The 23,712-nt window shown below is 63.5% G+C and overlaps 4 protein-coding genes across 7 annotated transcripts; 1 reads left to right on the forward strand and 3 right to left on the reverse strand.

Annotated features, from left to right (window-relative positions):
- The first annotated feature begins 580 nt into the window (after nucleotides 1-580).
- Nucleotides 581-4,026, forward strand: BTBD17 (BTB domain containing 17). Its single transcript, XM_051797611.1, has 3 exons — nucleotides 581-715; nucleotides 1,671-1,947; nucleotides 2,489-4,026. The coding sequence occupies exons 1-3, from the start codon at nucleotides 625-627 to the stop codon at nucleotides 3,567-3,569; spliced, it is 1,449 nt and encodes a 482-aa protein (XP_051653571.1). The 5' UTR covers nucleotides 581-624; the 3' UTR covers nucleotides 3,570-4,026.
- Nucleotides 4,027-4,845: 819 nt separating this feature from the next.
- Nucleotides 4,846-10,201, reverse strand: DNAI2 (dynein axonemal intermediate chain 2). Of its 2 annotated transcripts, XM_051797608.1 has the most exons (13): nucleotides 9,328-10,201; nucleotides 8,918-9,079; nucleotides 8,713-8,834; nucleotides 8,396-8,479; nucleotides 8,063-8,205; nucleotides 7,445-7,558; nucleotides 6,898-7,037; nucleotides 6,566-6,688; nucleotides 6,115-6,341; nucleotides 5,842-5,977; nucleotides 5,559-5,705; nucleotides 5,206-5,409; nucleotides 4,846-5,125 (listed from the first exon to the last, which is right to left on the reverse strand). In XM_051797608.1, the coding sequence occupies exons 1-13, from the start codon at nucleotides 9,508-9,510 to the stop codon at nucleotides 5,099-5,101; spliced, it is 1,812 nt and encodes a 603-aa protein (XP_051653568.1). In that variant the 5' UTR covers nucleotides 9,511-10,201; the 3' UTR covers nucleotides 4,846-5,098. The 2 variants fall into 2 exon arrangements, with proteins under 2 accessions (XP_051653568.1, XP_051653570.1); XM_051797610.1 differs by lacking the exon at nucleotides 8,396-8,479.
- Nucleotides 10,202-10,357: 156 nt separating this feature from the next.
- Nucleotides 10,358-18,228, reverse strand: TTYH2 (tweety family member 2). Of its 3 annotated transcripts, XM_051797731.1 has the most exons (14): nucleotides 18,017-18,228; nucleotides 17,312-17,484; nucleotides 15,990-16,101; nucleotides 15,387-15,607; nucleotides 15,084-15,179; nucleotides 14,918-14,990; nucleotides 14,741-14,810; nucleotides 14,537-14,592; nucleotides 14,331-14,423; nucleotides 14,160-14,252; nucleotides 13,942-14,084; nucleotides 13,417-13,602; nucleotides 13,253-13,331; nucleotides 10,358-11,640 (listed from the first exon to the last, which is right to left on the reverse strand). In XM_051797731.1, exons 1-14 carry the CDS (start codon nucleotides 18,143-18,145, stop codon nucleotides 11,563-11,565), a joined length of 1,602 nt encoding a protein of 533 aa, XP_051653691.1. In that variant the 5' UTR covers nucleotides 18,146-18,228; the 3' UTR covers nucleotides 10,358-11,562. The 3 variants fall into 3 exon arrangements, with proteins under 3 accessions (XP_051653691.1, XP_051653692.1, XP_051653693.1); XM_051797732.1 differs by lacking the exon at nucleotides 13,942-14,084; XM_051797733.1 differs by lacking the exons at nucleotides 15,990-16,101; nucleotides 17,312-17,484; nucleotides 18,017-18,228 and adding an exon at nucleotides 15,682-15,778.
- Nucleotides 18,229-18,862: 634 nt separating this feature from the next.
- Nucleotides 18,863-20,829, reverse strand: RPL38 (ribosomal protein L38). Its single transcript, XM_051797759.1, has 5 exons — nucleotides 20,768-20,829; nucleotides 20,552-20,583; nucleotides 19,942-20,002; nucleotides 19,175-19,297; nucleotides 18,863-18,959 (listed from the first exon to the last, which is right to left on the reverse strand). The coding sequence occupies exons 2-5, from the start codon at nucleotides 20,552-20,554 to the stop codon at nucleotides 18,934-18,936; spliced, it is 213 nt and encodes a 70-aa protein (XP_051653719.1). The 5' UTR covers nucleotides 20,555-20,583; nucleotides 20,768-20,829; the 3' UTR covers nucleotides 18,863-18,933.
- Between the last annotated feature and the right edge of the window lie 2,883 nt (nucleotides 20,830-23,712).

The following is a 23,712-nucleotide window of genomic DNA, read 5'->3' on the forward strand; positions in this document are numbered from 1 at the left end:
GCATCACCCTCAGCCTGTGCCAGCACCACACCAGCCCCAGCACGTGGCACTGGGGCTTTTGGGGGACAAACGCCACCCCAGCCCCGCGATGAAGCCCCTCCAGAGGCGTCAGGGTGGGCGAGGGGCCATCGGAGGCCGCCCAGGGTGCACGGGCGGCCTCTTGGCTGCAAAGACTGGGAAAAGGGCAGGCAGTTCCTGCCGGCAGCCCGGATGCCATGGTGATGGGCTGCTGCCGGCATGAATACCCATGAGCCAGGGGAGCGGGAGGCCACCGAGCTGTGCCCTGAATGCAAAGACCCCGCTGCCGGCACAAAGGGCCGCGGGCCGCGCGCGGGGCTCCGGCGTGGCCAGCGGCAGGAGCAGGTGGCACACGGTGACATCCCCGTGCCGTGCCACAGCCCATCGGGGCGCCCCGCCACAGCACCCCGGGGTGCGGGGCTGGGGCGGGGGGTCAGGGTGGGATGGAGGGAGGCTGGGAGCGGTTCCCTTGGCAACGGCCGGTCCCAGTTTCCACCAATCGATGTGTCGGCGCGGGCTGGGAGGGCCGGGAGGGCGCGTGTCCTACATAAGGACCGGGCGGGCAGCGTGTGCCCCGCCAGAGCCGGCAGATGCGCCTGCGACGCCATGGCCAGGCTGACGGGCGCCCGGCCCGTGGCCGCCCGGCGCTGGGGCTGCGCCGCCGCCTTCCTCCTCCTCCTCCTCACCGTGCAAGCCGGTAAGGGCGGCCGTGGTGCGGGGAGGGTCCCCGAGCAGGAATTCCTTTTGCCCCCGGTGCGTACCGGGGCGCAGCTCAGCCAGGGATGGTGCCCACGGGCTCTCCGGCAGCCGTCGGGGTGCCTGGGAGGGATGCGAGTGGCTCCTGGACGTGCTGTGCCTCGTGGCCGTGCCCCTCGGAGCCGGGCTGTGCTCAGGGAAGGGCTCGGAGCTGTGGGCAGCACTGCGGGGCGCAGGGATCCTGCTCCCCTTCCCCAGCCCTGCTCAGCCGGACTTAAGCCAGCACCGGGAAGGGTAATCCGCCGGCAAGATGGGATTTGAGAGGCAAGATGGATTTGAGACAGATGGGGTTGAATTCCTCCTGGGGGAAGGATGCTCTGGGGAGCCGGTGGGAGTTGTGCCAGGAGGGAGAAGAGGAGAGGGAGGAAGGTTCTCAATGCCCACAGGACAGTCCCATCCCACATTCTCCGGTCCCTCTCCAGGCCCTGTTGGGATCCCAGCACAGACCCACAGTGACCCCAGGGCTGCTCGGATCACGGGACCCCTGCCCCTGGGAGTGGGGCAGAGCGTGCCTGGCTCCCCACACCCATGGGCTCTCCATACCCCCGTGTATCCACTGGGGATGTGGGGGTTGTGGCAATGCCCGGGGCTCGCTGTGCCCACAGCAGGGACAGGGCAGACCGGGCTGTGAGCCAGTGCTGCCGGCACCCGGCCATTTCCCAGCACGTCCCAGCCTGGGACATGGTGGTCTCAGCCCTTCTGCTGCAGGAAGGCAGTTTTTTGGCTCTCAAGGACACAAACGTCCCCATGTCCCTTTGTCCTCTCACACCCCCTTGGGCACCAACCAGCCCTTTGGCACTGGGGGAGCAGAGCAGGAGGTAATCCCACACTGCCCCACAGCTGGGTCCCCTGGCCCGCCTGGGGTGCGGCACTGGGATGATCCCATTTCCCCACAGCCCAAAAAGCCGACTTTAGCGGGGACACCACGGCTGCCACCATCAACCACTCGCTGACGCTGCTGCAGCGGCTGCAGGAGCTGCTGCAGAACGGGAACGGCAGTGACTCGGTGCTGCGGGTGCGCTCGGCCGCCTCCGACGAGGCCAAGGTGTTCCACACGCACCAGCTGCTGCTCAGCCTCCAGAGCGAGGTGTTCGAGAGCCTCCTGCGCAACCAGAGCGTCGTCACCCTGCACGAGCCGCCCGAGACCGCCGCGCTCTTCGACAAGTTCATCAGGTGCGTGGGGGCCCCGTGGGATGGGGATCTCAGGGAGGATGTGGCTCCCTTGGAGACCCAGTGGGATGGGGATGTCCCCCAGGGGGATGCAGCTTTCCTAGGGACCATGAGGAACCCCATGGGATGGGGATGCCCAGAGGGATGTTGCCAAGGAAAGGGATGTTCCCTTCTGGGACCACAGGGACCCCATGGTATGTTAAATGGGATGCAGCCCAGGAGGGAGGATCCTCCCTTGCGGACCATGGAGGTCCTGTGGGATGGGCGTTACCTGGAGGGATGCAGCCAAAAAAGATGGATGCTCCCCTGAGAACCATGGGGCACTGTGGGATGGGGATATCCAGAGGGATGCATCCAAGAAGGGGGAATGCTTCCCTGGGCATCCCACAGGATGCAGCCCAGGAGGGGAAATGCTACCCTGGGGACCATGGGGACCCAAGGGGTGGGAGTACCCAGAGGGGCGCAGCCCAGGACAGAGGCTGCTCCCCTGGGAACTGCACTGCTGGAGTGGGGGTCCCCACGTCACCGCCCACGCTCCCCCCAGGTACCTGTACTGCGGGGGGGTGTCCATCCTGCTGCACCAGGCCATCCCCCTGCACCAGCTGGCCAGCAAGTACCGGGTCTGGGGGCTGCAGCGCGGCGTGGCCGAGTACATGAGGAGCCACCTGGCCAGCGAGTCGAGCCAGGGCCACGTGGTGGGCTGGTACCACTACGCCGTGCGCGTCGGGGACGCGGCGCTGCAGGAGAGCTGCCTCCAGTTCCTGGCCTGGAACCTGTCGGCGGTGCTGGGCAGCGCCGAGTGGGGCTCGGTGAGCGTGGAGCTGCTGCTGCTGCTGCTGGAGCGCTCCGACCTGGTGCTGCACAGCGAGCTGGAGCTCTACACAGCTGTGGAGGGCTGGCTGAGCCGCCGGCAGCCCGAGGCGCCCGTGGCCGAGCGGGTGCTGCGCGCCATCCGCTACCCCATGATCGCGCCCAGCCAGCTGTTCCGGCTGCAGGCGCAGTCGGCGGTGCTGGCGCGGCACCGCGCCGCGGTGCAGGACCTGCTCTTCCAGGCTTTCCAGTTCCACGCCGCCTCCCCGCTCCACTTCGCCAAGTACTTCGACGTCAACTGCAGCATGTTCCTGCCCCGCAACTACCTCGCACCCAGCTGGGGCTCCCAGTGGGTCATCACCAACCCGGCGCGGGACGACCGCAGCACCAGCTTCCAGACCCAGCTGGGCCCCAGCAGCCACGACGCCGGCAAGAGGGTGACGTGGAACGTGCTGTTCTCGCCGCGCTGGCTGCCCGTCAGCCTGCGCCCCGTCTACTCGGACTCGGTGTCGGGCGCCATCCAGCCCGTGCGCATCGAGGACGGGCGCCCGCGGCTCGTCATCACCCCGGCCATGAGCAGCCCCGACTTCGCCGGCGTCACCTTCCAGAAGACGGTGCTGGTGGGTGTGCGGCAGCAGGGCCGGGTGCTGGTGAAACACGCCTACAGCTTCCACCAGAGCTCGGACGAGGCACCCGACTTCCTGGCGCACGCGGACCTGCAGAAACGCACCTCCGAGTACCTCATCGACAACTCCCTGCACCTCCACATCATCATCAAACCCGTCTACCACGCCCTCATCAAGGTGAAGAAGTAACGAGGGACAGACGGGCCCCACGGGGGCAATGCTGGGTCCTCCTGCTCATAGGTAGATGGGGGTCCCCACAGTGGGGGCCCCCAGGGCTGTGCTCTGTGCTGCCCCACCCTCCCTAAGTGTCCCTTGTCATGTCCCGTCCCCATCACTGTCCCTGGGGATGGGGGGTGCTGGGAGCCCTCCAGCACTGGGCGGGGGGTGCTGGAGGCAAAACATGCACCCTACAGGCACAATGCAGATCCCATGGGGACAAGGACAGCCCATCCTGTGGTGCCACCCCTGCAGCACTGGGACCCCTCTGTGTGGGCAGCTGGGTCCAGCTCAGGGGCAAACTGGGAGCTGCCAAGACTGGGGATGAGGGGTCTGCCTCTCCTAGGGGAGGAGGGGTGGGGGGCACTACCCCTGCTGATGGTGGCAGCTGCCCCATCCCTGTCCGGGCACCCCCAACTCCTTCCTAATAAATCAGAAAACAAATGTGGGGACGTGTGGGGCATCTTTGTGGTGACACCGCTCCCCAGCTCAGCTCAGCTTATTTTGATGGAACCCCTGGGAAGGAAAACACCCGTGGAGACACCTGGTCCCTGGGTGTCCCCATCAGCACCTGGCAGTGCTGGGGGATGGCTGTGTCCCCCTGTGTTGAGCATCCACAGGACCCTGGAGCAGCCACATGGCTCCATCTCGCGAGGATGCATTTCCCTGTGGGGACAAGGGTCCCTGTTTGGGGCGGGTTTGGCATGGGGAGAGCTGGCCCTGGCATCGCACACCCACGGGCGGGTTCATCCCTGAGCAGAGCCTGGGGGAGGGTCCTGCGGGGGGGCTCCCCACCCCAGCCCCCAGGGTGCCATCTGGGCCATGTCCCCATCACTGTGAGAGCACTGCCGGCAGCTCGTTAATGATTAATTAGCGGGGGTGAGGAGTGGGGGCGGCTGCGGGTGCTACCGGCAGGGCAGTGTTTACCCAGCGCTGATAACCCAGCCGGGGGCTGCTCCCGCAGGGCCAGCGCTGGGGGACACACCGGGCTGTGCTCGGCAGCACCATCCAGCTGGGAGGGAGCCTGGAGGGGACCAGGCCCCCCCTGCTGCCACCAGCCACCCTGCTGTGCCCTGTTCCATGGGCTGAGGACACTTCAGGGGACACCCTGAGCTGCCATGGGTGCTTGGCCAGGCTCAGCCACCGGCTTTGAGTCATGCCCTGGATTGAGGAGGGGACAGGAGCAACAGGATGACTTTCCCACCCTCTGCTCGACCCTGCTGTGACAAAAGAGGAACCATGATGTGGAAAGCAGTGGTTTATTCACCACAAAGAAAATCAGGATGCCAAGAGCCAGGGAGCATCCGTGGGGTCAGGATGCTGTGCAGGGCCCAGCCCACAGGGGCACAGAGCCCACGGGTGCTGCCCAGCTCAGGGCCAGTGGCCTCATCCCTGCAGGAGCCATGGAGCAGCAGCTCTGGCACGGAGGGGAAAGGAAGGCGAAGCTGGAATGCACTGACCATGGCATCCTCCCCCTTCTTCTTCTCCTCCTTTTCCTATTGCTATGCAGCCGCCTCCTCTTCTTGACTCTGAAACACAGAGGCTGACCCTGTGCCCTGCCCTCGGTGGGGTCTCTGCCACAGCGCCCACTGTGTCCCGCCCCCCATACCTCTGAAAACAGGGACACTGTCTCTCCCCTCCTCTGCTGCTCAGTCTTGATGACATTGAAGAATTCCTTGCGGGCCTGCTTGAACACCTCCTGGGGATCCTCCGGCTCTTCCTTCTTGGCCTTTGCCAGGAGCTGTGCCCGCACCTGCAGCTCCCGCTGTTTGTCCTGCAGGACCTTCTCCCGCCGCGCCTCCCGCTCGAACATCTGCGGTGGGATTTGGGGCTGAGGGGTGTGGGGGGCACGGGGGACCCTGTGCTGTGCCCAGGGACAGTGCAGGGCTGTGGGCAGAGCTCTGTGTGTGGGGCTGGGGCCGTGCCCATGGTGAGGGGGCTCGGCTGGGGCCTGGCACACACCGTGGAGGTCAGGGACTTCTCGTTCTTCCGGAGGGTGCAGAGCCCCGAGGAGATCTCCAGGATGTTGATGGTGCCCTGCTTGGTGCCACAGCCAATGATGCGCCCGTTGTCCTGTGGGCGCAGGCTGAGGAGGGGATCGTTGCTCATCTGGGGATGGGGGACACATGGGTTGTGGCACTTGGCCCTGGAAGTCGGGCAGGATGAGCTGGCAGAGGCAAAGCCACGGGGCTGCCAAACTCACTCCCCTCTCATTGCTTGGGGCTCAGAGGAGCTGGGGACCCACCTTGAGGCTGAGGGAAGGCTCCTTCTGGTGGAAGAGGAAGTCCCAGACGTCCAGGGTCCCATCTGACCTGACAGTGAAGAACACAGACGGCTTCACGGGGCTCCAGCACCCGTCCAGCAGGTAGGGAACGTGGCACCTGTGGGCAGAGCTGCGCCTCAGCCACACTGGCCTGTCCCACCACCCCGAGCTGACCAGACCCCGCTGGCACCTCCCTGAACACGCTCTGCCACCCAGGGATGGCTTTTGGCCAAGTAAACACACCCTGACACCTACTTGGTCTCCATAATCGATGACGAGTCCAGGTTCTCCTCCGACCAGATGCGGGCAGTCCAGTCACCCACCGACAGGAAGACTTTGGGGTTGAAGGGGCTCCTGGCCACGGCATAAACAGCCCCGATGTGGCCATTGAAGACGTTGGCGATTTTCTCGGGGGGGGTCTTGGCGTCGCGGTTGCAGTTGATGATACTGCCCTGCTCTGTGCCCACCAGGAACTTGGTGGGCTGAGGGTGGGAGCAGGAGAGAGCAGCTGTCAGCAGGATGGGGGTGGACAGCAAGGGGGCCCTGCTGCACCCAGAGCCCTGGACCCACCACCAGTGGGGGATTTAGGGACTGAAATGCCAGAATAACCCTGTGTTTTGGGGAGCACATCCCAATTCTTCATGAATCTGGCCCCTTGGGCTGTGCCCGTGGTTGGGGTATGAGCAGTGGGCACAGGGACACTGACCATGGAGAGCGAAAAGTCCAGGGAGATGGCACCCAGGGCATTCTTCAGCTGGTCTTCCCGGGTGATGTCCAAGACCAGCCTATCGCTGGGCTGTGACAGCTTGCGGATGTCCCACCACAGGACCTGTGGGGGAGAGGCCATGGCAGGGGGCTGTGGGGGCTGCTCCTGCTCACCCAGGGGTGCTGGAGCCCAGCAGTGCCCTTTGCCAGCCCAGGGGGCCTGGATCTTGTGCTGCTGAGGGGCAGCACAGGCAGGGGAAGCTCTTTTGGGTCCCCTCAGGAGCAGCTGGCACCATCCCCTGCCCCGGCCCCTCCCCTGCCCCAGCCCCTCACCTGCCCATCTGTAGAGGCTGAGAAACACTCAGTGCCTGTTCTGGAGGGCAGCCAGAGCGCTCCATACACGGGGTCCCTGTGGCTGAGCTCCACGGGGGTCGCCTCCATGGGCAGCCCCCCTTTCCTGGTGTCCCAGTACACTGGGGAGGAAAAGAAAAGCCTTCGCTCAGCTCCTTTCCTTGTCATGTTTTCCCCTTCCCAAGTCAGAGCAGGGAGCAAACCTCACCAGGTGCTTCCCACGTGCTTCCCACCCCCAGGGGTGGTGGGAGAGGGGGGAGCACAGCACCCTTCCTGCTCAGCCCCTGGATCCAGCCACCCATCCCTGCCATGGCTGCCCCGAGTGCTGCAAAGGGTTCCCTGGCATTGTGTCCTCCCTTCCCTGGGTACCCACTCAGGCTAGCACACACCTGTCCACAGGCAAATCCCAGGCCCTGCTCCAGTGGGGTATTCCCAGTGGCATCACTAACTGATGACACCCTGTGAGTGCAGCAGTGCTGGAGCCAGGCTCCTGCTGAATCAAGCCTCCCACCTACCCCATTCCCCTCACCTATCTGCCCGTTGTAGCAGCCTCCCAGCAGGTGATGCCAGTCCTTGGGATTGTATTCCACGGTCACCACAGGGGACGAGAGCATGAGGGTGATCAATGGCTTGTAGGGGTATTCTGCCAAGGAGGGACGAGTGAAGAGCAAAGGGTGAAGGCAGCACCCCAAAACCAGCCCCCCATCCCACCCCACTCCCTGCCATGGATGTGCTGGATGAGGTCACTGGGATGTGGCAGGGAAGGGAGCTGGCCTGGACACAGACCCCTGGTACCTCCACCCCTCTTCTTTGTCCTTTTCACCCCAAAACAAACCAGGTCTGAGCGAGGCTTGGACAGATCAGGGCAATTCTCACCCCAGGCTCCTGCTGCCTCTTTCTTCCTTCGTCGACCCAAATGAACCACATCAGGACAAGAACCTTGTACAGGGCACATGGCTCTGCTGCCTGTTGTGGTTCCGGAGCCATGGAGTGGGATTTTATTTCCCGCTTTCCAGCTCCCATTTCTCCCCGTTTCTGCACGGCCCAGACCTCCCCCCCGACCCTCCCTGGGTGCTGCGAGGCCTCATCCTGCTCTGAGCCACAAAGTGCTTCCGCTATCGACCGGTGGGTTCTCCCCTCCCCTTACCCATATCCCAGATGAAGGAATCAATGCCGATGTCTCTCCTCTTGTCCTGGAACTCCAGGCTGCAGTAAGCCACGGCCAGTTCCTTGCCGGCGTCGGGGTGCCAGGAGAGGTGTGTGGCCGTCCTCCTGACCGGGCTTGGGTCCCTTTGGGATGACAGGTCATCCAAGAAAGGTTACTTTGCGAATCCCTGGGATGAGCATCTCACAAAGGAAGTTGTGGGAACCACAGTTAAACCAATCTGCAGCCCTCAAGCCTTGAGTGCAGGAAATGATTCTCCGGTGGGTTGGGTTGGGGGGAGAAAAGTTGATGATTTCATCATCTTTCCAGTTATACCTTTCTGAAAATCCAATTCTCTTACTGGATCTGCCTCCCAAAACAACCCAACAGCCCCTGATGCTGAAATTAACCTTTGAGGCACTGAAAAACAAGCAGGAAAATCCTCATGCTCAGAGCTGAGTCTGATCCTGGTTCCCATCCCCAAATCACCGGAGCAGGGGAGGGAAGGGAGGGAGGATGGATGATTGGCTCTCCAGCCACAAACTGATCCAGGACCATCCTAAACCCACTGGAATTTAGCTCCTAAAGGTTTGAAGGTGGTTTGACCCCACTGTGGCCCCGCGGAGCCTGGTGAGCCCCCCTGGCTGGGCTACCTGAAGGCACTGATGGTTTTGGCAGAGGGAGGGTCCTCGATCCCCTCTTCCTCCTCGTCGTCTGCAAAATATTCCTCGTAGATGTCGATGGCATTGTTCTGCCTGATGCAGTGCTCCATCAGCTGCAGGGACAGCACAGGATGTGTCTCTGGGGGCTCTGGGCGGGTCAGGGGCTTTTGGAGGGGGAGCATGGGCAGGGCCTTACAGTGCCAAGGTGCTGGATGGTTCTGGTGTAGACCTCATCCCTCTCCACCTCCTCCCTGTAGCGGGAGGTCAGCTCCGTGTTCTTGGGGTCGACGTGCTTGGGCCACCCGCCCTCCACGTGGTTCATGCCCCGGGATGTCGCCTGCACCCGCTCCGTGTTCACCTGGGCAGGGGGACACAGAGGGATCGGAGGCCCTGAGCCCAAAGAGTGCCAGACACACCTTGGCCCCTCGGGCCAACTGCCTTCCACGTGTTTGACATCCCGGGATGTCACCTCCGTCCACTCCATGTTCTCCTGGGGAGGGGGGACATGGAGGGATCGGAGAGACCTGAGCCCAAAATGTGCTTGACTTTGTGCCCCCACAGGGCCCAGCACAGCCCCCAGAGCCCCCCGGGGCGGTGCCCCCGTACCTCGTGCAGAGCCATGACGGGCGCGTGCTGAAGGGCGAAGTCCACGGGGTCCTGGGGGATGAAGTCTTCGGCCAGGTTGGGGTCCGGCGGGATGTCCACGGTCACCTCGGCCGGCAGGTCCGAGAAGTTGCAGGGCCGCCCAAAGTCGCTGCGCTTCCGCGTGTACTCGAACTTGATCTCCATGGTGAGGGGGACCCCCACAGCAGGGGGGGCTTGGGAAGGAATGGGGCGGTTGGGGAGGGAGGGGGAGACCCCAAAGGGAGTGGGGGCCTCAGGGAAGACTCCAAAAAGGAGTGGGAGGCTTGGGGATGGAGGGTCCCAAAAGGGAGCCCCTGAAAGGTGAGGAGGCCTCGGGGATGGAGAGCTCCAAAAGAGAGTGGGGTCCTTGGGGAACCCTTAAAAGGAACAGGGGCCTCAGGGGTGGAGGGAGAGCCCCAAAAGACAGCAGAAACTTCGGGGAGGAAGAGAGGGTCCCAAAGGAGAGCAGGAGCCTGAAAGGGAGTGAAGTCGTCAGGAATGGAGAGATGGTCCTGGAAGGGAGTGGAAAACTCAGGGAGCCCCAGGAGGGATTGGGGAAGGCGCCAAAAGGGAATGGAAATCTTGGGAAACCCCGAATGTGAGCAGAAAGCCTGGGGAGGGAGTACCCTGAGAGGGCCTAGGGGGCTTTAGGGAGATCCCAAAAAGGCAGCGGGAGCCCCAAAATGGAGCTGAGCCCCAGGAACAGAGGGATGAAGAGCTCTGAGTGTTAAAGGAACACCCCGAAGGCCCCGGGACCCCGGTGGGGCCTGTCCAGGTCCCGATCCCGGTCCCGGTGGGGCCTGACCGGGGACGCGTCGCCGTTGCCAGGCAACGCCTCGACCCCCCCCCCGTGACACTGGCGCTGCCGTCACGTGACACAGGCCGCGTACCGACCTCCCCAAAATGGCGCCGCCCGCCGGTGTCACGTGACGGTCGCCATGTTGGGAAGGTCAAATAAAAGGTGCCTCAAACAGATTATCCCCCCAAAAAAACCCCGTGTGGAGGAGATAAATTTAGTCCAAGTGTTTATTATTTTCCCCTCAAGGGGCACATACAAATCCAGCCGGACTCCAGCTCCCAGCCTGAGTCCTTTGGTTACTTCACATGCGGTTAACAACAGCTCTTCTACCAGTACCGTTACATGGAAATGTTAAAAGCCAAAAAAATAAAAATAATAACAAAATCCCTTGGGATTTCCCCCAAAAGGGAGGGATGCTAGTCATGGGGAACATGGAAAGAGGGAGGCAGGGGGATGTACTGGCCCTGGGTGGGGGGCACCCACCACCCCATCCACGCCCTTTGGGCTGCAGGGTCTGGGTGGGATGGAGCAGGGGTCCTTCCCTGCTCCATTGGGAAGGGCTTCCTGGGGATCCCTGTGCCAAAGGGCAGCCCCAAAGGATCCGTTCAGCTCATACTGGTCTCCCAGCTCCTCTGCCTAGAGCCCTGGAAATGCTGGATGAGCTCCCGCCCCAAGGTGGCAGGTCCACTCTGTCCCCTTCCCAGGCACCCCATCCCACCCCAGGGAAGCCCCAGTAGTCCCTAACCCTCTCCCAGGGGATTCCTGGCTGCCCCAGGGCTGTCCTGTAGGAGGAGGGGATCCTGCCCCATATCCCAGACCTGCCCTGGGGAGTCAAATCGCCAAAAAGAGCATAAAACCACCCAAAAAACCTGCTACCAAACTACACTGCAGAAAACCCACTCCAAAACAGAGTCAGAGAGTCAACCCACGCTCCCAAGAGCTCCCAAATCCCAGAGGGCAAAGCAAAGGAAAGCCAGCAAGGCCAAAACATCCGTAATTCCCCAGCCTGGGGGGTGGGAAGGGGGGTACAGGGGGCTGGATCTGCTCACGGGGAGCAGCCAGGGAAGGGGGAACTGGGAAAGGTTGGGATCACTAGTGGTTGGTGCTGCATTGCTACGGGAGCAGGGGAGCCCCTGCCCCGACCCCTCCCTGGGGGGTGCTGGGGGCAGCGTGGTCCCGGGATTTGCCCTCCAGAAGGCTCCAACATTCCCGAGCAGGGAGAAGCCGACGCTGGAGCAGCATCTCCGCGCTCCCCGGGATAAGGCAGGAAGAGTCGAGTCCCAGGAGCTGCCGGGGGGGCTCAGAGGGGTGCACGGTGGGGGGCTCCGGGCTCGTTCCTCCAGCCCCCGCCGCGTCTCCTACCGCGTGTTCTCCGGGGGTCTTTGGTTTCCCGAGGGAAACGCCGGCGGCGTCTCCTCCTACGCCGGGAAGTCGCCGCGGTGCCGGATGTGCTCATCGGTGACACTCAGGTACGTGGCCCTCATGCTCGGGGAGTACTGTGGGATGGGGGGGACACGGGGGGGGGGTGTCAGCACCCTCCAAAACACAACCCCTGCACCACCAGGGACGGCCCCATGGAGAGGGAACACTGCTTCCCATGTGGATTGATCCCGAATTAATCTGCCAGGTGGGCACGGGGAAAGGGGCAGACCCTACTCACAGCCTGTCTAGGGGCTGGGGGACATGAGACCTCCTCAGCCTGGAGCCCTGGAAATGCTGCAGGAGCCCCCCAGGGTGGCAGGTCCGTGCTGTCCCCCCTCCCCGGGCACCACATCCCACTCCAGGGATGCCCCAGTTGTCCCTGACCCTCTCTCAGGGGATTTGTGGCCACCCCAGGGCTGTCCCTGCCCCAGCCCACACCTGTCCTGGGGAGCCAAATTACCAAAAAGAGGCTAAACCCACCCAAAACCTGCTATTACACTGCAGCAAAAGCCCCTCTAGCTCTGCTCTGTCCCTTTCCAGGTTCATCCTCCACCTTCCCAGCTCCAGCCCAGCAGCAAATTCATCCCAAATCACCCCATGTGTACGATTCCATGGGGTAATAGTGAGCCCAGCACAGGGCCCCAAAACTCCAGCCTCTCAAAATCACATTTCTCCAGGATTTCACAGCAGGCAGGATCACCCCAACCAGGCACTAAGGAAGATTATTCTGAGTTTGTTCCTCTGGACTTGAAAAGTCCTTCCTCTGGGATCTGAATCCTGGGTAAATTCATTCAGGGCTGGGAGAAGTGCTCGAATTAATCCCCTCACTCATCTGCTCCCCCCACAAGGGAAAAGGCTCTCACCAGCTGCCAGGTCTGTGCAATGGGATTATACCTGATGGAAAAAATCATTCCTGGAAGAAGGGAGCACAGTATTCCTGCCACGGCAGCATTCCCAGAGCTGCGTCCATGTCCCACTGCCCGACTGGGGGCCTCTGGGGATGGAGATGGGGGCCAGCACCCCAATGTAGGGGAGCTGCAAATCCTCCTGGAACTTCCTGGGGACAAACTGTGGCCCTGTCCCTCCCTCCCTGAGCTCTCCACACTCTTCCTGAAATCCAGTCAGGGAAAGGGGACGGAGGGAGGCACAGAAGAGGGGGAGGATGGGGGAACCCAGCTGCTGCCCCAGGATAAGGAGGGAGAGGGAAGCAGCTGAACTTACTCTTGATGGGCAACTTAGCTCCAAAATAATGGATGCAAAAATTAAAAGAAACCATAAAAAAAGAAAAAAAAAAGACAAGCAATAAAAAATAAAGCAGCAAATACCAGACAGGAAGGGATTAACAACGAGCAGGGAAATGGGAACGGGCAGGGAGACACTGCCAGGAGCGTCCTCTGAAAGTGAGGATGGAGAGGGAGCACAGGGAAGGGAGGGAAGGCAGGGTTATTTCGGGCTCCCCCGAGCACGTGGCTGTGCCCCCTCCCCACAGCCCCCATGGGCCGGCTGGGAATTGGGTTAGAGCCGGGCAGGGGGAGCCACGTCCTCGGCAAGGGCAGGAGAGGGCCGGGATCACCCCCCCATCCCACCCCGGCGAGCGGCTCTCGGTGACCCCGAGGGGCTCCACGGCCCCGGGAACCCCCCCCGGGGGTGTCACAGGAAGGACTTGGCCTCGGTCGCCCACCGTACCGTGGGGGGGGGAGACCCCCTGCCGATGAGGGGCACGTTCTCGTAGCGCGGGTTCCCTCCGAAGAGCACGGCCTGGTTCCTGGGGGGCACAGCGAGACCCCCGTCACCCCCCGCCCCGGCACAGCGGGGGGACCCGCGGGAAGGACGGGGAGGGGGGGCCTCACATGTACTCGGAGACGGGGGCGTTGGACACGGTCTGGGCGGGGGGGTGGAGGCTGCTCTGGCTGCCCAGGCTGCTGCTGTAGCTGCAGAAGCTGCGGAGCTGCCCCCGGGGCGGGCGGTGGGCGGCGATGCGCCGAGCCTGCGGGTTGAACGGGTCCTCCTCGTCCATGTCGTCGTAGTCCCGGTCCCTGGGCACGAGGGGACGGTGGTCACGCTCAGTCTCAAAGCGGGGGGGCCCCATGCCTGGACTGGGAGGTGCCTGTGGCCCCTCTGTGCCCACGGTGAGGGTGGGGGGCTGTGGGGGGCTGTGGGAGAAGGAGCTGTGGGCAGTAGGGCTGTGGGCAAGGGGCTGCACATGTGGGAGCATGAGCAGGGGGCCTGCAGGGGCAGGGGGGATGCAGGGGACCACAGGCAGAGGGGTGGTGAGCAGGGGGGCTGCAGGGGCAGGAGTTATGGGTGGGGGACTGTGGGCAGGTGGGGGGTCTGCAGGTGGGGGGCTGTGGGCAGGGGTCCGTGGGCAGACCCACCGTCCTGTGAGCTGCTTCCACGCGCGGGGGGCAGCGCAGATGATGGTGGAGAAGGAGGCAGCTGCCAGCAGGGAGAAGAGCCCCAGGTAGAGCAGCCCCTCCACCCCGTCGTAGCAGATCCCGATGAGGGCGTCCAGGTAATCCTGGTGGGACACAGGCAGGGCTGGTGGCAGAGCAGGGGGACCCCAGAGCTGTGTCCCCACCCGGACCCCCCTCACCTTGTGCAGCCCCCGGCAGTCCAGCAGGGCTGTCAGCTGGTGCAGGCTGGTCTCTGAGGAGTTGAGGAGCTGCTGAACCCCCAAAAGGTCTTTCTATGTGAAAAGAGGGGGTCAGGACAGTGCTGGGGAGCAGAGTGAGGACAGGTGAAGCCCCAGCACCCACTCCCATACCTCAGCTGTGGGGAAGAGGGGCAGTGCATACTGGATGAGACCCTGGGTCTGGATCTGCATCGTGGTGAGCGAGCGCTGGAAGACGGTGAGAACCTGCAAGGGGGAGTGGGAACAGTCATGGAGCCACCCAGCCCTGGGACCCCCCCCATCCCTGGGAGCCCCTCAGCCCCAGGCAGCCCCAAGCAGGGTGCCTGGTCCCCCTGTACCTGCTGGAAGGGGTTGCTCAGGCTCTGGTCACAGTACAGGTAATAGTGAGCCACCACTGCAAAGCCAAGGGGACACATTGGTAGGAGTGTCCCGGGGGACAGGGAGCAGTGTGTGGGGGGAGAATGGCAGCAGGGGGCACTGGACTCCCCAGTAGGTTTTGGGGTCCTGCCCCACCCTGGCTCCACCTGGGAGCTGTCTCTGACCTGCACTGATCTCGTCGTCTGTCTGGTTCATGATGAACTTGTCTGGGGCCACGCAGAAGTCACTGGTGCCCTGTGGGGACCAGAGGGACATCAAGGGGCCGGGAGGGATGGGACAGCCTTTGGCACAGCCCTGGCACAGCCAGAACCAGCCCTGCCCTCCCCTCCCGCCCCACTCACCACCGCCGCCACCGTGTCCACGGCCATGGAGGCCCAGCTGAGGACGAGGGTCAGCAGCCCACAGCACAACATCCTGCGTGGAGAGCGGGGAGCACGAGGGGGACCATGTGTGTTGGGTCCATCCCGATCCCCCTCAGCCCCCCGATCCCACCCACAGGGTACTCACGTGGCCAGGAGGCAGTGGGAGCGCTTGGCCAGCCCCAGGCAGGCCAGCAGGCAGACGGTGAGGACGAGGATGAAGAAGAGGAGGTAGGCCAGCCACCTGGGCGCAGAGGAAGGCTCCATCACCCGTGCCCACCCCCTGGCCCCACCAGGGCCGCCCCCCGTGCGGCGCTGAGGCCCCACTCACCAGTAGTACTCCACACTCACCAGCAGTACTCCACACTCACCGGCAGTACTCCACACTCACCGGCAGTACCCCACACTCACCGGCAGTACCCCACACTCACCGGTAGAACCCCACACTCACCGGTAGTACTCCACGAAGGCGACACGTGCCGACAGCGCGGTGAGGTCGGCGCTGACGCCCCCCCAGCCCGGCAGCCCCTGCAGCTGCAGGACAATGCTCCCGGCCAGCTGCTCCACCAGCTTGAGGGTCTGCACGTAATCCCCCCGCGGCGCCAGCACCTCGTTCAGCCGCGCCAGGTGCTGCTCCAGCCCCCCCTGCATCTGCAGCGTGGTGCCTGCAACCTGGCAAAGGAGGGATGGTCAGACCCCCGGGATAATCATCACCCCAGGACGCCACCCTGCTATCAGCCGCACACCTGGAGGAGACATTGTGCCCCATCCATGGGATGCTCTTCCTCCAGGAGAGCAGCCCCACCTCAACTCCCCGAGCCCAAGATGGATCCATCCTCCAGGACAGCCCTGCCACGGCCACCCCAGCCCTTCCCATTCTGCCACAAAGGTCCCATTCTGGGGGGTGACGTCACCCTCCCGCGCTCAGCACAGCACGGCTGCCCTGGGGGCTTGGCTGGAGCATCCAGACATCCCTCCAGCTCCCTCCCCAGTGCTCCAACCAAACACAGGATGGGGGATTGTCCCCCCTGGGGGACCTTGCCCGTGGTCCTACCAGCGAGTCGATGCCGGTGAGGGTCTGGTTGGCGTGGTCCAGGGCGTAGAGCAGCTGGAACACCCCGTCGTTGGTCTCGCTGTTCCCGTAGAAGCCGATGCCGACGGCAGCGCTGGGGGCAGGGAGGGGACATGGTTAGAGGGGAGGGATGCACTGGGTACAGACCCACCCTGGAACATCAGCTGGACAGGGGACACTCCCTGGAACACCCTGGGTTTGGGGGACCCCTCAGCCATGGCAGGGCAGAGCCAAAGCGATGGCACAGGGACCTGCTCCTGCCGGTGCCCAGGGATACCCGGAGCTGCTCCACAGGCACCGGGAGGGTCTGAAGCTCCTCCCGCCAAACCCTGGGAGATTGAGGTGGAGGGGTTGGGCCAAGCAGATTAGGGGAATCCGCTGGAAGTGCCGTGCTTCCTGATTGAACCTGCCGGGAGCACACGGAAGCCGCTCCAGGCTCCCGGGCAAGCTCTCCGCGGTCCCTGTGGTGTTCCCAGATGGAGCTGGGCTAGAAGTCACATCTGGCTCCAAGAAATAGGGTGCCCCTGGCCGTGCCCTGGCTGGGCACATGCCCACACACAGCTGGCTCATGCAGGGCTGCTCTGTCCCTGTGCAAACACCAACCCATTGGCCACCATTAGCCCCTTAACGGCTACCAAGAGGCTGTTGGGGGGGGTTCAAAGCCCCCGGGAGCTGCAAGAGACCCCCTGCCATGGCAGGGGGGTGAGGGGGGGGCACGCTGAGCTCATTAGAACCATTTCCCCGTTCCCCTGTTTCCCTGCTCCATGGCAGCCATCTCGCCCCGCCCCGGCAAACCAGCCCCTTTGTCTGCAGAGAGGGTCGTGGCCAGGCAGCCAAACAGCCCCCATGGCCCATTCTGTCCCCTCCCAGGCCAGGAGTGCCTGGGGGGACACAGGATGGCTGCTGGGGAGTCCTCCCGCCCACGGGCTGCCCCAAACCGGGGTGGGCTTGGAAAGCCTCTGGAGCGGTGCTGGGAGAAGTGTCCCCTTGTCTAATTGCTGTGGCCGCAGTTAAGGCCGGGCACAAGGGACCTGCCAGCTGGGTCAGGCTGCCGCCCGCCATCTGCTCCGGGCTGGGATTAGCGACCGGCCCCGCTCCCGCCCGGGATTAGCCGGGAAGGCACAGCCGTGAGGGGACGGGGCTGGCCCGCAGCTGGTCCCTGGGGCTGCCCCAGCAGCTGCACGGGAGGAGGCTGGGATGGACCACATTTAATTGCACAGATCTAATTAAAGCGACTCGTGGCTGGGGCACAGCGTCCCCTCGGTGACGGGGGGACAGCACTGGGCCCCCGTCCCCGTCCTCACCAGCAGATGAGCCCGGCGGTGACGGCCATCCAGGTGACACAGCAGGAGTGGGGCTGCTTGGAGTCGGGGTCCTGGTCCCTCTTGCAGCAGCACAGGCAGATCAGGTAGACGGCGAGGAAGAGGAGGTTGAGGCCGAGGCACACGGCGGCCACCAAGCCCAGGAAAAGCAGCGACTGGGAAGCAGAGAGGGGACAGTCAGCGGCCGTGCCCGTGACCCGCACGTGTGCCTGGGATGCGGCCGCGTCCAGCGCCCCATGGGACCGTCACGAGGGGAAGAGGAAGCGTCCCTGTCCCTGTCCCCGTCCCTGTTCCCCTCCCCATCCCCACGCGGGGCCACCAAGCCGCAGGTCGGGGGACTGGGGGTGCAGCCGCCCCTTGTCGGGCGTTGGGGCACCGGGACACCGGCGCTGCCCCCCCGCCTCATTTCGGGGTCCCTGCGGTCCGGGACGCCGCGGGAGCGCGGTGGGCGCCAGGAGCGCGGGGCAGAGGCTCGGGGGCGGCACAGGCAGGGGTGACCCTGTGCCCCCCCGGGGCCGGGGGTGCCGGTGCGGGCTGTCCCGGCGGGGGGGCCGGGCCATGAAAGGCGCTTTGTGCGCCGAGAGATCAGAGCTGGCTCCGGGCGCCGCCGGGGCCAACAGAGCGGGGGGGGGGCGGTGGGAGCCCGGGGCGAGCGGGGGGCGCGGGGCGGGGGTCCCGGCACGGTACCTGCTGGTAGTCGGGGTCCTGCGGGCGGAAGGCGGAGGGCACGGGCTGCAGGCGCGGGCCGCGGTGCGGGAGCCCGTGCAGCCAGGCCGCCCACCAGGGCGCCAGGTAGTCGGCGCGGGCGGGCCCCATGGCGGGGCCGGGGGCGCGGGGGGCGCCGCGCGCGGGGCGCCGGTGGCGGGCGGGGGGCGGCGGTGCCGCCACGCCGCGGGCTCTGCCCGCCCGCCCCGGACACGCCCCGCCCCCGGGCCCGCCCACCGACCACGCCCCGCCGGCACCGCCCCCGGCATGGCGGAGCGGGGACAGTGTCCCGTGTCCCCCCGATCCCAGCGCACCCCGTCACCCCCCGCTATAGGGGCACTGTGCCCTGTCCTCCCTCTTATAGGGCGGCACTGCCCGTTCCTCACTGATATAGGGGGGCACTGCACCCCATCACCCTCTGCTGTGGGGGCAGCACAACCCAACCCTGCCTGCCATGGGGTCACTGCAGCCCAGCACAACCCCTCCCTGCTATAGGGGAACCCACCCTCTCACCTCCTGCCAAGGACCAGGCGCTGTGGGGGGCCCGGCCACAGGGGACAGACATGCCTAATCCAGTCCGGGTTTTACCTCATTCCGTACTCCAGCAGGATCCAGTCCAGGTTTTACATCATCCCGTGCTCCAGCAGAAATCCAGCCCGGGTTTTGCACTATTCCGTACTCCGGCAAAAATCCAGCCCGGGTTTTGCACTATTCCGTACTCCGGCAAAAATCCAGCCCGGGTTTTCCCCCCCCCCCTAAAGTGGCCCTGGGACCCTCCGACAGAGGCACAGCAAGGTGTGAACCCCCCAAGGCGACACCAGAACAGTGTTTTATTTATTTATTTGTTTATTTATTGTAACAAACACAGAGGATCCAACAGGGGAATGGCCCATCCCGGCTCATTTCAGCTCCTTCACGGCCAGACCTGTGCAGGAGAGAGGACATGGATTGGGGGGGGCTCAGCCATGGAAGGAAGAGGTGCCGGGAGCCCTCTGTCTCCACTGGGACCATCCATGAAAGTAGTGCCTGGAGCCCTCCGACTCCCTGGGAATGCCAAGCGCTGATGCAGGCAAGGGTGGTGGCACCAGTTCAGGGTGCTCCCCTCAATCCCAGCCACCCTCCCTAGTTCTCCTGGGATACCTGGGGGCAGGGACTGCTTCAGCTTCTCAGCCTTCTCCTTGTCGGTGATGACCAGGGTGTAGAGGTACCGACTGCAGCGCACCTTGAACTTCACATTGTCCTTGTTCTTCTTGATCTTGACGGCTGGGAGGGGAGGGCAGGGACACCCCAGAGTCACCCCAAGGAACCCCAACCCCTTCCCTGAGCAGAGCCCTCTGGGTAGGAATGGCAGGAAGAGCTCAGTGGTGCTCCCCCAGTGCTCAGCTCTCCCTTCCCGCCCACACCCTGAGTAACAAAACATTCCCGAGGGATCCCATGACAGCCCATCCAAACAAGCCAGAGAAGAGGAAACACTCCTCAGGTGTTGTTAAAGACGGAGAAAAGGCAGTGCAGGTGATACAATTATTGTCACTTTGTGTTGGCAACAGAACTCTCCTAAGGATGAATCACCCTGTGTTGTGACAGAGTTCCCTGACAGCCCAGGGCTCTTCAGAGCAGGGGCTTATTTGGGAATGGCCCCAGGGAGCTGCACCTGGGGCTTGGCAGAACACCCTGGGGCAAGGAGCAGTGGGAATGGGTGGCTGGGAACACCCTGAGGGACCCTCTGGACCCCAAGCCCCTCTGTTCACAGGGGTGACCTCGGTCCACACGGAGCCAAAGCCACTTTGTGTCACCCACAGACCCCCAGCACTTGTCCCTCAGTGCTCCTGAGCCCAGGAGCTGCTCAGTGTCCACAGGCACCTGTGCTGGACCATCCCACCCCTGTCCCCCAAGGACCCTCCACTAACACTTGGCGTCCTTCCTCCGTGCTGTCAGCAGGAAGTCCTTGATCTCCTCAATCTTTCGAGGCTGGGAAGGCAAGGAGACTCATGAGATCATGGAATGGGGTGGTAGGAAGGTCCTGAAAGCCCACCCAGTGCCACCCACTGCCATGGGCAGGGACACCTTCCTCTAGCCCAGGTCACTCCAACCTGGCCTTGGACACTCCCACAGTGTGTTCCCAGCCCAAAGCTCATCCCCAACTCACGCTCTGGCTGCCTCGAGCCCCCAGGACCACCCCCGGACCCCCCCAGGATCCCCATTAACCCCCAGGACCCCCCTTATCCTGCACCACGCTCGTGACTGAACAAGACAGAGACCTCCACCCTCTCTCCCCCCAGGGAAGGACAGCCCCCCATCCCGATGTGCACCCTGTCTGGAGCCAGACAAGGACCCCCCAACCCTCGGAGGGATCCCCCCGTTCTGCACCGTGTCCAGAACCCGGCAAACCAGAGCCCCCCAGGCCCTGCCCGGCCACAGACAGGCCAAGGACCCCCAGGGGGATCCTCCCCGCCCCCCGCCGGGCCCACAGCACAGCCCCCACCCCCAGGAGCCCCCTGCCCGCCGGCCCCTCCTCACCATGGTCCCAGCGCGCCCTCGGTCTCTCCAACCTGCGGCACAAGCGTCCCAAAATGGCGTCAGCGCAGCCCCGCACCCACCGCCCCCGCTCTCCCCGCGCGCCACCGAGCCCCCCCGCGCCCCCTGCCCCCCTTCGCCGCCCCCCTGTCCCCGCGCCGTGCCCCCCGGCCCCGATGGCCGCGGATCCCCCGCCCCGCCCGCTCCGCCATCCCGCACCCGCCGCCGCCGCGCACAAGCAGGAAGTGACCGCCGCACTTCCGCATCCGGGCACTATATGGCCTACGGCGCGCGCGGGGGGACAAACTGCGCCCGATCGCGAGCGTGGGGGCGCTGGCGGCACCTGCGATGAGTTGGCGCGGGCTCAGCCCCGTCCAGTGAGGGCAAAGCGGGGTGTGAAGGGAATGATGGGCTCTTCCAGGCTCCTGGATCCACCCGTGCACTGCCGGGAAGGTGGAGCAAGGCTGTCAGCGCGGGCTGGTTTCAGTTTCACGAGCCTCAGTTTCCTGAGCCTCAGCCTCATCTCCCACTCGGGATGATCCAGCTAAGATTCCATCTTGTTCCTGCGCCAGCCCCGCCCCCCCCCCAAAGATACTGGGGCTCGATGATTCGAGTAGGGCTGTAATGGACCAGTCTCGCCACAAGAGAGAGCTTCAGCCCCGCTCAAAGCCCAAACCCACCCCAAAACTCCGGCAGTAATCCTTGGGGGGGGGGGGGGGGGGGACGAGTGACCCCATCCTGTCCCTGCGTCCCCATCCTCATCCTACCAAGCCCTAAGTGGGACTGGACCAGTATTTGGGGGTGCTGGGACGATCCCAAGGGGGGCTGGGTGGGATCAGCAGTGTCTGCCCCCACTCCCCTGCATCCCAGTGCACTCCCCACACAGTGACATCCCCCCCGTTTCTCCCAGTACCACCCTAAGCCCAGTGACTGGGAGAAAACCCACAGCTCCCATCCCAGGGCTCTCACCCAGGGGAGGATTTTGGGGTGGGATCCTTCTCCCTCTGCGCCAAACAAGCTTTTTAATTGTTTGATTTACTTCTCTCCTCTCTGATGGGCTGATCTACTCCGCTGCCTGTTAATTGCTCCCAGACTCGAGCCGTTTTTCGTGTTTTAAGGAAGGCTGAATGGGGTAATTAAACCCCTCGCAGAGTAAATCAGCAGCGCCAGGAGGAGACAGCCGAGAACTGGAGCTTTCGGCATAATAATAAAACTAAACTGGCATGAAAAGCACCCGTTTGGCACCAGAGCTGAATGTTGATGCCAGGCTGGGGAGGGGGGAGGCACTGGCAGCCCCAAAGTCACCTGGTTTTCATCATGGAGTCATGGAATGGTTTGGGTTGAAGGAACCTTAAAGATCACCCCATTCCACCCCCTGCCATGGGCAGGGACACATTCTGCTATCTCAAGTTGCTCCAAGCCCTGTCCAACCTGGCCTTGGACACTTCCAGGGATGGGGCAGCCACAGCTTCTCTGGGCAACCTGTGCCAGGGCCTCCCCACCCTCCCAGCCAAGAATTCCTTCCCAATATCCCATCTAACCCTGCCCTCTGGCAGAGAGAAGCCATTCCCCCTTGTCCTGGCACTTCTCAGAGCAGCTGTGGCTGCCCCATCCCTGGAAGTGTCCCAGGCCAGGTTGGACAGGGCTTGGAGCAACCTGGGCTAGTGGAAGGTGTCCCTGCCCATGGCAGAGGATGGGATGGGATGAGATTTGAGGTCCCTCCTAAGCCAAACCATTCCACGATTCCATGATTCTGTGATCCCTTCTTCTGCATCATTAACCAAGATATCAAATAACACTGGTCCTGGTACAGCCCTCTGAGGGCCACCACTGGTCCCTGATGTTCACAGCCATCCAACCCATTCCTGATCCATCTCCAGCACATCCATGGAATCTGTCTTTCTCTCCCAAAAGGCACCGTGGCACCGCCATCAAAGCTGGGGGTGGGGTGTGAGGGTCAGGGGGTGACCGTCCCCCCATCCCCTGGACCCCCCAAACAGCATCACTCCCTGGGAACAGAATCCCTTCTCCTGCCTTAATAACACTGAAGAGCCGAGCGGGTGCCTAAACCAACAGAAATAATTCATGAGAGTCATTAGCTGCTCGAAGTGGGGCTCTTTTCATGACCGACTTGAAATTAATAATAATAAAAAAAAAATCACCACCAACCCACCAACCCCAAACCCCACCACGCTCGGAATCCGCAGCTTTTCCAGCACATCAAATGCTTTTCCTGCCGCCTCCCACCGGCCCCGGCTCCACCACCGGAGGAAATTCAATTAACGGCCTTAATTCACCCGCCGGCTGCTGGTTTTGTATTGGAAAATCCTCCCCATTCCGCTCGGGAAGCGCCGTGACCGGATCGGGGGGTGTTGAACCCTGTGGTGTGGGGGGCTCGTGGCACCTTGGTGTGGGGACTGGGGACCAGGTCAGTGAGGAGCCTCCTTCCTCCTTCTCCTCCTCTTCCTTCTCCTTCTCTTCTTTTTCCTCCTCCTCCTTCAGCAGCTCCAAAAGCTCCAGGAGCTGGAAGTCCATGGAAAAGCCCTCCAAAACCACTGAGTCCAACCTGTGCCCCATCCCCACCTTGTCCCCCAGCCCAGAGCACTGAGTGCTATGGTCAGGCGTTCCTTGGACACTTCCAGGGATGGGGACTCCACCACCTCCCTGGGCAGCCCCTTCCAATGCCTGGCCACCCTTTCCATGGAGAAATTCCTCCTGAATTCTTCCCAACATGTGCACATGGAGCAGGGTGTCCCTGCACCAGTCCCAGCGTGGTGGCACTGCTGTCACCACCCAGCCCCTGGTTTGCTCTTCCCGGGTCCCTCTGCACAGTGTTAGTGCTGGAAGGCGCTGTGGGAGAGGTGGGAGCTGGCAGAGGGAACAGGAGACAGGACAGGACACGTTCACCGGAGATTCCCTGTTCCAGCTGCAGCAGGATTTGATTTCTCCCCCACTTTACTGGAATTTCTCCCGCGAGTGCAGAGGAGAAAGGTGGATTACCCAACCCAGTGCTGTGCACCAGGAGCATTCATCGTTACCAGCGACAGGAATCTCTCCCCAATCCCTCCCTATTTCCTTCTTTCTCCCCTTTCACTCTCAATTTCTTCCTCCCTCAGATTCCCGCGAAGGGCCCTGGCAGCGCTGCCGGGAGCTGATCAATCCGC

This window comes from Manacus candei, unplaced genomic scaffold, assembly GCF_025592945.1.
Source record: "Manacus candei isolate 608988 ecotype Guabito, Panama unplaced genomic scaffold, ASM2559294v1 h1tg000047l, whole genome shotgun sequence".
NCBI classification, from domain to species: Eukaryota; Metazoa; Chordata; class Aves; order Passeriformes; family Pipridae; genus Manacus; species Manacus candei.